This window comes from Oryctolagus cuniculus, chromosome 8, assembly GCF_051225735.1.
Source record: "Oryctolagus cuniculus isolate XC-2025 breed Fujian yellow rabbit chromosome 8, ASM5122573v1, whole genome shotgun sequence".
NCBI lineage: Eukaryota > Metazoa > Chordata > Mammalia > Lagomorpha > Leporidae > Oryctolagus > Oryctolagus cuniculus.
In genome coordinates, this window is record NC_142874.1 from 123,735,555 (window position 1) to 123,751,089 (window position 15,535).

At 40.8% G+C, this 15,535-nt stretch overlaps 1 protein-coding gene across 12 annotated transcripts in view; it reads right to left on the reverse strand.

Annotated features, from left to right (window-relative positions):
• Positions 1–15,535, reverse strand: part of SLC4A4 (solute carrier family 4 member 4) — a 378,301-nt gene that overhangs the window by 148,873 nt on the left and 213,893 nt on the right. For all 12 annotated transcript variants that reach the window (XM_089301672.1, XM_089301671.1, XM_089301675.1 and 9 more), the window contains 1 exon segment: positions 12,470–12,546. In XM_089301672.1, the coding sequence (XP_089157798.1) occupies positions 12,470–12,546 (77 nt within the window).

Consider the following 15,535-nt stretch of genomic DNA (forward strand, 5'->3'; position numbering starts at 1 on the left):
CAAATGATTCTAACTACAAAAAAAAATTGCTATTGTATTTAATCAAATTGAGGGCATTTTGGACCATTACCCCAAGGAATTCTAAAAGCCACAATATTTTTCATTTATTAGAAAATTGAAGTCATTCACTTATATTGTTAAACTGAAGATATTTGCAGTAGCATTTCAATATATTTTCCCCATTTATCACTTAACTTTTAAGACAACCAAAAATGTTCTATTTGGTGGGGCCAGTGTTGGGGTATAGTGGGTTAAGCCGCTGCCTGTGACACTGGCATCTTAAATGGGCAGTTCAAGTCCCAGCTGCTGTAGTTCCCATCTAGCTCCCTGCTAATGACCTGGAAAAATCAGAAGATGACCCAAGTATTTGGGCCCCTGCCACCCATATGGGATAGCCCAAGGAAGTTCCTGGATCCTGGCTTCAACCCTGGCCCCTGGCTGTTGCAGCCATCTGGGGAGTGAATCAGCAGATGGAAGATCTCTGTCTTTGTCTCTTCTTCTCTCTGTGTAACTCCTTCAAATAAACAAATAAATCTTATTTGATTAAAAGTCTTATCTTCTGTTATTCACGTTCTCTAAACTGGAAAGATCGTTGTCAAGTCCATCATTTCTCTTTGATTGATGGCCGTGGCCCACACAGTTATCTTGTCTTTTTACTAAGCTCCTGCTGGGCTTTACTATCAGCATCACCCAGTGTATCTGGTCTCCCCCATCAGACTACTCAGCAAGATGTGTGCCTCAAAGGCCAGAAACTATCAACAGGACACCTGTTTGTGTCACTGTGCCTTGGGACTTTGACAACACCCCACTGCAAATCAGCAGAATTCATAACACTCATTAAGAGCGTGGGCACTAGGACCTGAATACGGCTTTGCCACTTAGGTGCTGGTTATTTCAGAAAATCATTTAGTCTCTTCATGTCTTGAGTTTGTCAATATGTAAAGTGGGCTTGATAACAGTAACTGCTAAGCCGTGGTCTAAGAAGGCGTCCACTCTAGGGTACTTGCTAATTTATCCCTTACACAGGAATAGACTCAGTCAAGTAGCCTGTCCATTGGACACCCACCCCAATACTATCAAACAGGGCTTCTGAATGATGAAGCAGTGCAGCTAATTTAGAAGGTCAAAGCTTACCATGCCCCTAGTGCAATGACTCAGTTACTTCCTGCCTGCTCAGATGCACATGCACATGAAGAAGGATTGTCAGACTGCAGAAAAAACTACTGTTGCCCATTTAACACGGTGGCTGAAGAAAAGGGAGCACTGTTCTTTTCAGCTCAGTTCAGTTCACTCCTGGGAGGTGGAATGAGACCATTGGTAGCCACACATGGAGAAATCAGGAAGCTCTGCTGGGGCCGGATTTGGTCATGAGATACCGTCAAGGCGAATCAATCAACCGGCCAGTGGATCAATCAGACAAGTGAGCTGCAAACAGTGGGAAGCCTGTGTCTTTCTAAAAAAACAGGAGACACTTCCCTGCATGGTGCGACTTCTTCATCCATCTCCTCTGCAGAGCTTCCTGCTGAGAAGCAACCAGGGGAGCAGCAGAAGCTGCAACCAGACCCCGACAGGAAAAGAAGGGGCCACTGCTCCTTTTACCCGCACTCCTCTAAGACAACACTCCTTGGAAGCTCCTAATGAAGTATTTCCACATAAAGCATGCAACTCTTTAGTGTGCAGCTTGGACGTTAGTGCACCTGCAATTCTCGCGGGAGTAGCTGGAGGGAAAGGAGACGAGTCCAGCTTCAAACGTGTGGAATAACATTTCAAAGAGAACACTGGTCCAACACTCCTCACAGTGCTGCTTTCTGTTCCAAACGCTGACCATCAAGAAGGGTTCTTGAAACGAGGCCATTTTTGATTGCCAGAGAAGTTCCCACAAAACCTGAAGAGCTCTCTCAGAGCAGTGGACAGCAACACTGTTAGCCCAAGTGGTAAGAAACATACAGGTAGGTGGCCGAGCTTCCGGCCACCTCACTTTTCACCTCCTCCTGTCGGGAGACGCGTGATCAGAGCATCAGAACCCACCTAGTTTTCTCTCTGCATGATCTGCTTCTGAAGAAAGCCCCAAAGGGAGCTGGCACGCAGAAGCCAGCAACTGAGGATCTCTGCACACGAACTGAGTTGCTAAGCTTTTAGTGAGTGAATCCTGAAGGAGAAACTCAAATCTGACTGGCACACAGTATCTTAGCAGTGGAGGGAGATTTATTAAAGTCTCTAAAAAAAATCTAGGACACAATTGGAAGTTAATTGGATTGGCAATACATGGTGACCCAGCAACTGCACTTAGAAAAATGTCTCCTCCAGATACACGCAGGAAGAAATGCAGAAACATTACAGTAAGGACACTTCTTCAAGGCTTATTTGTAATTGCAAAGAACTGAAAATAACTCAAATGTCTATTCAAAGAAACCATCTCAATTAAACATGATACCTGTGTATTATACAACCTATAAGAAGAAAAACGTAGGTGTTCACAGTATCATTAGGTAGAACAAGAAAAAAATCAAGTTATGGAACAATAAATTCCATTTTATTATATATATATATATATAAATATAAAAATATTTATGCCTTGAAAAAGTCCGGGAAGTTCACATCAAACTGATAACTGTCACTATTTGAAAGGGTTAAGATTTAAACATTTATACTTTCTATTTTACTGTTTTCTTTATTTATATTTCACGGCAATGTGCATGCTTTTGAAATGGAAAACAATATTTTTTCCTTTATTTTATATCTGTGTGTTTGTGTGTGTGTGTGTATTTTAAGATTTATTTATTTATTTGAAAGGCAGAGTTACAGAGAGAGACAGAAAGAGAGGTCTTCTATCCATCCTCTGGCTCACTCCCCAAATGGCCACAATGGCCAGAGCTGGGCCAGTCCAAAGCCAGGAGCTAGGAGCTTCCTCCAGTCTCCTGCATGGGTGCAGGGACCCAAGCACTTGGGCCATCTTCCTCTGCTTTTCCAGGCCATCAGCAGAGAGCTGGATAAGAAATGGAGCAGCCGGGACATAAACCGGCACCCATATGGGATACCCGAGCCGCAGGCAGCGGCTTAACCCACTACACCACAGCACTGACCCCAACAATAAATTTTCTAAAAATATTACACATGTGTGACTAGAACTGGTAAGGAATGGTTCCACGAATATTTTTATAAGTACTATAAAGTTCTTTAACCATGAACGTAGCTTTATGTTCACCATAAAGTTTCTCCATTTGTAACAATTTGCCACTTTCATGAGAAAACAAATGTGTTTTATGAGGTCTTGGTCAGACACAGATCATAGATCAGGAGACTATACCTGCATCAGAGATGATTTAGCCTCATATCTGTGCTATTGCCACGGGGCAGAAAGACACATAATGAAAAGACAAAGAAGGATATCAAAAAGAAACCTGTCAGTTTATTTAAGATATGTAATACCTACGATCCCTTTTGTTAAATATCAAACACAGGGATGAGGTGCTCCCAGAGTTCAGTTCTGTCACAGGTACAGGTAAGAATGTAGCACAGGAGCAGGTGTTAGGGTGCAGCAGGTCAAGGCAATGCTTGGGCCATCTACATCCCGTGTACATCCCATATCAAAGTACCTGGTTCAAGTCTCAGATACTGTTTCTGAGGCAGCGTCCTGCTAATGCACCTGGGAGGGAGAAGATGATGGCTTAAGTACTTGAGTCCCTGCCACCACAGAGGAGACCCTGATGGAGTTCCTGGCTCTTGCCTTTTACCTAGCCCAGACCCAGCTATTGCAGGCGTTAGCGTTTGCTCTCTCTCTCTCTCTGTTTACACCATCCCTCTCCCCTCTGTCACTTTGCCTTTAATAGTAATGAAGAAGGAAGAGGAAGAGGAGGAGGAGAAGACAACAGCACAGGACTGTTGGCTCAGATGCTTGTTTCAGCAAGGCCCCAAGCAAAGGTGTCAGGAGTCACAGACATGAGCAGGTGGCATGGCATACATGGCATACAGCCAACAGTAAATCAGCCAGGGACTGCAGGTATGGATACCATCACTCAAAAACTCAATCCCTCTACTTTTGGTGGCCTATGCCCAATTCTAGTACATTAAAGTAGTTTAAATTAACTAATCAATTATTAATTTCATACAGCTAACAGTACATGGAAAGAAGTTTAACAAGGGAATTTTTCTTACAGTACTCACAAGGCACACAAGGACTTCCGTGAGAGTAATGAAGTTATGTTGTTTACAACTGACACATTGAGAATGGGCCCCCGTTTAGTGCAGTAGGAGTTCACACAATGCCTAACACAGGAGCAACACCAGAAGATCCCAAACACTGCCAAGTCTCTGCATCCCATCATCCAGCATCTTCAGTGGCTTTTTAAAATGTAAACCAGAACATACAACTCAGGGAAACTGAACACACGGCCACCTCCCTGCACGATGGATAAAATCAAGAGGCCCTCCTGATTATTTCCCACACCTCGATTCCCACAGAGCAACTGCACCCTTGGCTCCAGCACTCTAGGGGTGCTTTTCCTGATTCTGGAATAAACTACACTCCTTCCTGCCTCAAGGCCTCTGATCTCACTGTCTGCTCAGCCTGGAAACCTCTCCCCCCAGATCTCCTCCCTGAAAGCTAACTCTCCAATGGAAAACAGTATTCCATATTACCCTTCTTTACAATTTCAAAACAGCACTTATCATTGAGTTTTGTTATTGTATTCAGGGATAGACATTTGGAGATGAGGTTCTTATATCCCATAACAGTGTCTAGGTCCAAGTCCTAACTCTGTCCCCAATTCCCACTTCTTGCTAATGCACATTCTGGAAGGCAGTATGTGATAGTTCAAGTAAGTAACTGGGTTCCTCACACCCAGGTAGAAGACCTGCATGGAGTTCCTGGTTCCCGGTTTCGGCCTGGCCCAGACCCAGCCATTGCAGGGAACCAGCAGATGGGAGATCAACTTGGTCTGTCTCCTGGCCTCTCAGAAAAGCAAAATAATGTTTTTTTAAATGCTTAATTAGTGTATTCATTGGCTTGTTTGTACTGTTTACAATCTGTTCCCTGAAGCAAAGACGCTGCATATGTCAAAAGATGCACTCACCCTGGGAACCTATCACTAAGAACACTTTCTAGCACAGAATACAGTGTCTGAATGAGTGAATGAGTTCCAATCATAGCAGCATACAGTTATGTACGTGTGATTTAGAAGTTCTGATTTACTATAGTGCCACAGTGACACAAAACGATATCTCCAAACTTCACACAAGGCCCCTCTTTTTCCCATGTGAAGACACAAAGCTGAGCTCAGTGTACTTCACATGGGTTTTCATCGGGTGCTGGTTTTTGATACAGACAAGGAGCTTTCAAGAAGTACAGCCTTTGATCTTCTGTATACTAAGATAATCAAAAATGAATCTTGATGTGAATGGAAGGGGAGAGGGAGTGGGAAAGGGGAGGGTGGTGGGTGGGAGGGACGGTATGGGGGGGAAAGCCATTGTAACCCATGAGACGTACTTTGGAAATTTATATTCATTAAATAAAAGATAAAAAAAAAAAAAAAAAAGAAAATGACTAGCAAAATCAAAAAAAAAAAAAAAAAAAAAAAAAAAAAAAAAAGAAGTACAGCCTTAATATAAAAGGAAAATTCAACTTTCCCAATTTTAAGACACACAGACTCTTAAAGTCAGTGTTGATGTCAATGTTTCTCAAACACTGCTAACAACTAGCCATTGTTAGAGCTGCAAGAAAATGAGTGAGCTTCGGGTGTAGAAAAGAAGCTACATGAAGCCAAATTTCCTGTAGAGAGTAAAAAGGCGTTGACAAACTTGGGTTTTGTTAATCACACAAGCACAAGCTGGCTGCCTTCTAAAAGGGCCGGAAAATAATCATTCCATGGCTAGGCAAGTTCCCACAAGGGGAGATGAAGGAAAAGGGAGCCTCAGCCCCGGGAGTGCTCGCTGCAGTGACTGAGGATGTGTGGGGACAGCATCCACCTCCTCACAGCATGCCTTTGTCATCTGATGTTCACAGATGTGATTCCATTGGGAGCTCTTCTGACAGCGAAACTCTCCCTGGGCCCTGAACAGATGCTGAAGATAAATAAGCATGCTAAGCCGGAGAACATGAGCCCTTCCTGGCCACTATATCTTCCCTGAGGGGTGAAGTAGACCACCCATACTCTCTGTGAACTGCCATGGTTTTGAGTGGAACCATGGAAAAGACAAGGAGTATTTTGGTACTCTTCCATTACTGTGAGTATGAAGTAGCTATTATGCTAAGGGAAGTATTATGTGAGCTCTGGCATGGAAATATACCTTCTAGGCCATGCAAATGACATGTCAGCTGAACTGGGTTGGCTCGCTCCTATGTCACAGATGTGCAAGAAGAGCATAGAGGTCACTCCATCCCAGAACATGTCCCTCTAGATCTCATTTTAAGGCAGTCACAGCTTAGCTAGTTCAAATCTATACATACATTCTCCTACTTGCTGACAAAATATTTAAATTTACGTTTCTTTCGACAAAAAAACAAGACTTCAAAAATAGTAGTCAACGCAGTGATGCATACTTAAAGATAATAGGCACAGAATCAACCCTTGGGACATTCGGATCTGGCTAAAAGGTCCATGAGAGTCTCAGAGGCATGGAAAGCCATGACACGGTGGCAAAAAACAATCTAAATGAAAGATCCTGGTGGACAAGACCCCAGCAAAAGGAACAGGCCATCAAGGAGAGAGGCGCCTTTCTCTGAAGGGAAGAAGGAACCTCCACTGTGATACGGCCTTGACTAGACAAGTTCAGAGTCGGTGAACTCAAGGGGCTTCCATAGCCTAGACAGCTCATAGCAAGAGTCTCGGGTGATTGCTGACGTCATAAATAAGAGTGCCAATTGTTAAATCAACAACGGGAGTCACTGGGTACATGCTCCCCACGTAGGATCTCTGTCCTTAATGTGTTTTACTATGAAACTTAAAAACAACACTACTAGTCAAACAATACCCTATACCTTGTGCGGTTGTGTGAGTGCAGCCTGCTGAAATCCTTGCTTTAGTATATACTAAGTTGATCTTCAGTATATGAAGTTAATTGAAAAGGAAACTCGATGAAGGGCAGGATGGGAGAGGGAGTGGGAGAGGGGAGGGGCACGGGAGGGAGGGAGGTTGGGGGGGGAGCCACAACAATACAAAAGTTGCACTTTGTAAACTCACATTTATTAAATAAAAAAATAACTATATAACAAACAAAAAAAAGAAAAAAAAACTTAATACTTTACCCTTTTAGTATTTTTATGTTCTACTTAAAACGATTGGTTGAACTCTGTAATTAATACACAATTACTCTTAGGTGTTTAATTAATGCTATAACTAGTACTCAAATAGTATTTTACACTTTGTGTGTCTGTGTGGGTGTAAACTGTGGAAATCTTTACTTAATATATGCTAAATTGATCTTCTGTATATAAAGATAATTGAAAATTAATCTTGATGTGAATGGAAGGGGAGAGGGAGTGGGAGAGGGGAGTTCTGTGGGTGGGAGGGAAGTTATGGGGGGGGAGCTATTGTAATCCATAAGCTGTACTTTGGAAATTTATGTTCATTAAATAAAATTTTTAAAAAAAGATAATAGGCAGAGGGGTTGGCGCCATGGCTCACTAGGCTAATCCTCTGCCTGCGGCCCCGGCACCCCAGGTTCTAGTCCCGGTTGGGGCACCGGATTCTGTCCCGGTTGCCCCTCTTCCAGGCCAGCTCTCTGCTATGGCCCAGGAGTGCAGTGGAGGATGGCCCAAGTGCTTGGGCCCTGCACCCCATGGGAGACCAGGAGAAGCACCTGGCTCCTGGCTTCGGATCAGCGCAGTGCGCCGGATGCAGTGCGCCAGCCATGGCGGCCATTGGAGGGTGAGCCAACGGCAAAAGGAAGACCTTTCGCTCTGTCTCTCTCTCTCACTGTCCACTCTGCCTGTCAAAAAAGAAAAAAAAAAGAGATACCTGCACTCTCATGTTTATAGTAGCTCAGTTCACAACGGCAAAGATATGGAATCAGCTTAGATTTCCATCAGCTGATGACTGGACAAAGAAAATGTGGTATATAAACCTGATGGAATACTACACAGCCACAAAAAAGAATGATATCGAGACATTTGCAACAAAATGTATGGAAACGGAGACCATTATGCTAAGTGAAATAAGCCTGACCTAGAAAGACAAATGTCACATGTTTTCTCTCATTTGTAGAAGTTAATAGAGAGAATATAAAAATTATATGGGTGTCATATCATTGGCTATTTATTTATAAATAGTTTCAATTAATCACACTATATAAATGACAATATACCTTTCTTCCCCCCAATTTATGATCACAAACTCCTTGCACTGTGATTTAATATCTCACATTTCAAGAAAAATAGTCAATATGTATATCATATCTACACTGGAAATGAATGTGACCATATGTTTTTTAAAAGTAAAAGAAAGATGAGCTTTTCTTAACCTCCCAGCTGATTCCATACTCACATGAAAGCTGGAACCAAAGTCCCTGCTTCTGATGAGTCCCCAACTCACATGCATGCAAATTTTAAAAGAAGAGGAATTAAAGCAGATCAGAAAATAAGACAACCTAAGTTAACCAAAGGAGATAATTGGATAATGCTGAAAAAAAACACTCCATAGAAACAAAACAGATTATTTAAGTGGATTTATAACCAAATGAGCTCCAGATGTACCTTTTAATCTAATTCTCCACAGGTGTTTTTCTGCTTAATAAATTAACATCCAAGTTGGAATATTGCTGAAGCACTGAATCACCTGAATTTTGGCTATGAGCTTTTCTGCTGTTAACTATTTTGAGCTATTTCTCAATCAGGCAGCCACTACTGAAACCCTAAGTGCATGGGCTTGGCAGAGCCAGAAAGAAAAAGTGCAGTCCACAGATTTCTCTTCTGTTTTCCCAAAACAGAATCTTATAAAAAAAAATGCCCTCGAATTTTGCCACTATGTAGCTGTCAGAAAGAGCCATTCTGCTCCTCTTCATAACTCTGAACAGTAAACTCATTTCTCGTGCTACTGGGAAGTTATACAGCTCCAGGAAGTGTAGAGACACCATCACAACTGTCCAAACTGTATCCAGGCAGAATAATCAGTCAATCAGAAATGCCAGTCTTGGTCGGATGGAAGTTTTCTGAGCCAACTTGGACAAGTACACAGGACAAGTTTGACTTTACTGCCAAGATCACTTCCAGGACATTGGCTAATTAATTATAAAAGCTTTTTGAAAACAAATTTGAGACTGGCAATCTTTTTTTCCTATCCAAACAGAAAAAAAAGTTTAAAAAAATAAAAAGTCTGAGTCTATTGTGCTAAAACAGGTCAAAAAAATAAAAACCTAGATTTACCATAGCTTCATTTTATGTACAAGTTCTTTTTTCTCTCCCCTCTCTCACCCTAAAATGATCCAGGAGTTTTTGTATTTGAAGCAATCAAAACAGTTGCTATAGAAATTAGAAACATCAGTTTGAATTCCTACTCTACCTATTCAGTTACAAAGCTTTCTTCAAACTCTTTGGTAGGAAGTGGAAAATGGGGTTTCTTCCACTTCTGCAGAGGAAGAACTTAGTGTATTAACCATGGCTACTGTAATAGGTACAATTAAGAGGCACAGCTCCTTTAATGGTGACATATTTGTCAACCTTTATTTACTGCCTTTGAAAGCCAAAGGAACATAACCCTGGAATTAAATATTCCCGACTTCATCTGAACATGAAACTTGGATGACTACAAAATTCTAGTGATAGGCATTTGAAGGATCTAATTTTAAGGATTCCAATCACACATGCTTGATGGAAAATTCAACATCCAAAAATCCTAATGCACCAACATATGTTTTCTGCTCTTGGGGTCAAAATTGCATGCAATAAACATTTTAAGTCATCAAACTTCCGCATATGCCCAGATGTAAAGTGATTTAAGAAAGTTAAGACATTTCTTTCACCCAGCATTTACCAGATGCTTATCAACAAATTCCTGGACAGAGTAGAGCTCTCCCTAATAAAAGAAGCCTTCCTTGGGGCCGGCGCTGGGGCACAGCACGTTAAAGCCCTAGCCTGAAGCACTGGCATCCCATATGGGTGCTGGTTCTAGTCCCAGCTGCTCATCTTCTGATCCAGCTCTCTGCTATGGCCTGGGACAGCAGTAGAAGATGGCCCAAGTCTTTGGGGCCCTGCACCCATGTGAGAGACCCAGAAGAAGCTCCTAGCTCCTGGCTTCGGATCGGCACAGCTCCAGCCGTTGCGACCATCTGGGGAGTGAACCAATGGATGGAAGACCTTTCTCTCTGTCTCTGTCTCTCTCTCTCTCTGTAACTCTGTCTTTCAAATAAATAAAATAAATCTTGGGGAAAAAGAAAGAAGGTTTCCTCAAAAAGTCTGTCAATCAGGGATGGGTACTGGGGAAGCCACCACTCTAGACACCTGAACCCCATATCAGAGTGACTGAGTTGAAATCCCACCTCCACTTCCAGTCCAGCTTCCTGCTCATGCACTCCCTGGGAAACATCAGATGATGACTGAAGCAGTTGGGTCCCTGCCAACCATGTGGCCACCCCAGTGGAGTTAAGTACAGTTATGGGCTCCTGGCTTTTATCTGGTCAAGCCCTGGCTATTACAAGCATCTGGGGCATGAACCAGAAGTTCGGAGGTCTCTGTCTGTGTGTCTCTCTGTTCTGTCTTACAAGTAAATAACTTCAAAAAATATGTCAATCAGATATTCCTAACCATAGTCAGCATCTCTTATCCAACATCAAGACTCCTGGCAAACCACATGAGTAATCAGCATTGCTCAGTAAGTACTGAATGGAGCCAAAATGTGCAAGGAAGCTTTGAGGAAAATTCCAGTGGCCCAGGCTCTCCCGTTTCCACTATCAATATGCATCTTCCAACATATGCATTAGTTAAATGATCTTCTCCTGGATAGTTCCGAGCAGTAGGCAGATGGGAGGGAGGAGAATAACACACATTGGCACTTGAAGGAAGGGCCACTCATGTAGTCCAGGATTAATCTCAGTGTAAAAGGGAAGGGAAGTCATTAGTTGTGATCAAACCAATGAGTCTCACTTTTGGGGAACACAATAAATTAATGAAGATAAGAAGGATAACATTGGATTTCAGAGGATCTTAAAAGTCATATAGGGATTTCTGAAGCCAGCTTGATAAGACGCCATTATAAACTTTTAATCCAGAGTAGAAAATGAGAGCATTAAAAGGAAAAGTATATTTAACTGAAAGAAAAAAAAGGGATAAGAATATTGTTCCAAAAGCTTTTCTATCTATTTGGATCTGAGACGATAAGGGTCCTGAGGGTGGTACTGTTGAGAAAGAGAAAGAAGAAATAATTCAAGAGCCACTTCACAGGAAACAATGTCATTTCACCTTTCCTGTACTTTTTAGAACTCACCAAAGTCTATAAAATCCAGTCACTACAAGAAAAGCTACCAGTTAAAGAGCAGCAGTTAAATTACAAAGTATGAAAAGAGAAATCTTCAAAGTAGAGAGAAATCTACTTAAGAGGTAGGGAGAAAGAATAAGGTCATATAAATGATATATATACAATCAGCATGCTAACCATGATGCCAACCAGAATCATACTCTTCTATGACATCAAAGGACAAAAAGTAAGTTGTAAGAGCAAGAATCAGACACTTGGTTTTCTGAGGTTTTGCATTACTGTTTCTATTTTACAGAAAAATGGTGTCCATACCACACTGCTGGTCAGTTTTGAAATAAGCGTAGTGGCCAGATTTTCCTGCTTCATAGTCCTAGCTCTTTCCAACATACTACAATCCTGGGGAAATAAGCTAGGATTTCTGTCATTTTAAATATCTGTGACCTTATTTTTTGAAACTGTGAGAGGTTGTTTTCATTTGGGAAGCTTCCTTTTATAAGTGTCATTATACCATATTCTTGAAATATAATCTCCTTCCACGGATATTCAACCAAGAAGACGTCCTAGTTTGCTCTATATTCTTTTTAAAACAGAGAAAAAAGAAATTCAAAATGTGGTTGCTCTTCATTTCAAACAGGCTACTATGTTATAAGAGAAAAATATAGGCAAGTGAGATAATTATTACTTTTGCTTTATGAATGCCCCATAGTTAACAACTGCAAGCATTTCTTGGCCCTACTGTAGTTTACTAAAACATTATCTTCATAAATTATCTCATTTAACCTCCACAATAAACCTGAGGTCATTGCTATTTTAAAGCTGAGACAATTGGAGCTCCAAGATTTAAGTTGTCCCAGTGATTGTGCATCTGTATGGGCTGAAGTCAAGACCTAAATTCTCCTCTAAGTCCAGATCCATGCATATTTTGTTCCCCACCCTTGGCAAAAGTGCCAACGCTCCTCTGTACATCAAGTTAAGTGAGACAAACATCATTTCTGAGCCTTCCCCAGCATGTTTTGGATACATGTTCAATCTTAGATTTCAAAAGGCAAGAACTCTTTGCTTACCTGGTCCTTTTCTGGTTTATCAGAAATGTCATTCAGACTGGAGGAAGTCAGATTCCTATGGGTCATGGCTGGGCTACCTGGGAAAACACAAATGCATGATAATTAAAGACGCACTCTCCAAAAGACAAAGACTTTGACCGTATATTTCCCAAACCCTGATAGATAACGATGGAGCATGGTGAAGAGGCTTGTGACCACATCAGCCAGAGTCCAGGTTAGAATAGAAACATGATTATATGGAAAGTATGTAAAAATCCCAAAGGCTGCGTTTAAGTCTTATTGCCTGGTTCCATTTCAAGATACATTAAGTTTTAAAAGACACTTATAAAACAATAAGCATAAAAATAAATGCACCCGTGTTTTGGTTCACTTTTTGCCACTATCATCAATGCCAAAAGCCACCTGCCTTGCATGCTCTGGCTAGCATGTTAATCGAGATTATTTCTCCTTAGTTGTTATTTGATCCAGAATCCCCATTCTTTGCCTCCAAGTCATGTTTCACAGGCTTCCCTACTTCTCTGCATTTCCATTTACCAGACTCACATAAGCATATCCCATTTCCCTCTTTAACAGGCCAAATCTCCTCAAGTTAAAGGGTAAATTAATTGCATCAGGAATATCCCATGGGAACTAATCTCCCTGGCAACACAGAAGCTGCTGGTAAAATCCATTGGCCTTCCATGCAATGATTTCAAGCATTGTTATGCAGGAATAGAGAAGAGGGACATCTAGAAGAGCTGTGTTCATTTTCAAGTGGATTCTTTGAAATCAACAGAATACTCAACTTTCTTTCTGCAGTTGGACCTGGAATTTCAAGGCTTACTAAGCAAAAGAGTAACTTTTTAAAGCCAGGGTGTTTGACCCAACCCCTGAGGGGTGCTGAGTAATGCATTCATCATTAATCCTCAATGATCTGACTCAGGCTGGTCTTCGTGGCTAGAGGACAAGGGTTGAAAAGGAGCACTGGTGTCTGAACACAGCTTCATTTTTGTTTCCAAAGCATTCTTTAGGTTTCTGACTTTAATTCCTTTAGATAGAAACTTCAACACATATTTTTTACAAAAGATTAAAATCTATCCCTAACAAGTTAATGTCTATATAACAGCAGCTATTTAAGTAATACAATGGCCTTTAACTACTAGATCAGATATAACTACAAAATCAGTTTTCTTGAGCTAGCAAGACAGGGTATTTTCCACTCTGCTGCATTTCATTGAGTAAGCATGGCCTAGATCTCTTAAATCCTTTACCTGGTAGGTTGTTTTATTCTAGGAAAATCTGAGCCCAGAGCATTATTTAAGGGAAACTAACATCTGAAAAATTGCTTTATGAGCAGAATATAAAGAACCTCTTTGAAAGTCCCAATTTCTTCCTTAAATTGCACATTAGATTTCTAGTGTTCACTCAATACAAAAGTACCAGATATAAACATGATTGCCCCCAAATAATGCTTACATTGAAAGTAAGAGAAAATAATGAGTAGGTACAATTTTTTTACTTTACATTAAAAATAAAACCAGTTATTTTTGAGTAACTGGGTAGAATGGGTAAAGAAATTTAAAATCTAAAATCCTAAACCACTGAAGCCTAGGAATCTCATCATGACTGTAAGTTCTTATATACAAATACTTAAGACTGGCTCCTAATTATCAAAACAATTGTATGTACTTCTTAGTACTAAAATAATCTGAAAGCAGTTTTTCATTAAGTAATTTAAATGTCCTTGGCAATAGCATTCAAAACTCTTCATAAATACTGAAAAGACAGAATAGTAATTGAGCTCAAAACCTAACTGCTACAAAAACTTGAAGAGGTAGAAGCCAAATGAATAAGAATGTTAGTATAATGGTGATCTTGATAGGTGGGACAAATTTTCCAGAAATGTCATATACTATCTCACCATTTTCCTTCTTTCTAAAAGAGAGTTAAGAGCATGGCAATCTATATGTAGGGGAAGGCAAGAGTCCAAGGAAGATGCAGGAATCAGAAGGGTAGACAGGGCTGATGTAAGGAAATAATTCTATTGCCCCTCCCACTTTTATCTGGTTCTCATCAAAAAAAGTAATTAATATTAACAGCTGATGCTGAACTTTCTAATACACTGTAAGATCCCTGAAGTCAACAGTTCCAGGTAACTACACAGGATAATGAGTATTCTTCAATCTTTTCCCACCTCTCTCCCTAGCAAAAGTCCCACCTCCATTCCCCAACATCTTAAACTAGGACAAGTGCTTTTCAATGCTTTCAACAAGTAGTTCCCAAAGTATAATCCCCAGAACAGCAGCATTTGCATCACCTGGGTACTTGTTAGAAACTCAAATTTATAAGACTTATCCCAGACCAACTCTACCAAAGCTTGGATGTGGGGGTCAGGAATGTAGGTTTTAACAAACCATCCAAGTTACCCATAAGTATGGCAAACATTTAAGTAAACCAGTTATTGTAGGCTGTGTTCCAGTCAGATTCTGAGTTGGACAGAGCATGTGTGAGTTGGAATAGCCAAAGGGGTAATTCTGCCCTCCTCCGAGCTACAGCTCTAAAAACGAGCAAATCATGAAGTTAGCGTCCTTACCACATACACAGACAAAAAGAATCATCGTGGCTCTTACTCTGCATTCTCACCTATACAACCACATAAATAAACACCTATATTTTGGAAACTCACTGTGTAATAAGCCTTTTCCAGAAACATATTAACTAAATCAAAGAAGACAGAACAAGAGCCAAACAAGATTACAAACTGGATTATATGTGGGAATCAGAAATCTATGTGTGTGATTTTAGCAAACCTGGGAAGCTATTATACAACAAGCCGCTAACAATGGCCTATTACGAATATTTTGCCCCAAATAGGCATTAAGACACATTGTCAGAGTAAACCAGTGTTTCTTAGTTAGAGTTCTAACTTATGATATAATCGTGAGATGACTACCAGAAAATGTGCCTTGTACCAAGAAGGTGAAATATAAAGATGCCCTACAGTATGTTACTTCCTGGGGAAGTGGTAGTTTCTGCTATTAGTAGTCCCTTCCCATCTAAAGTCTAGGGCATAAACATGTCTTATGA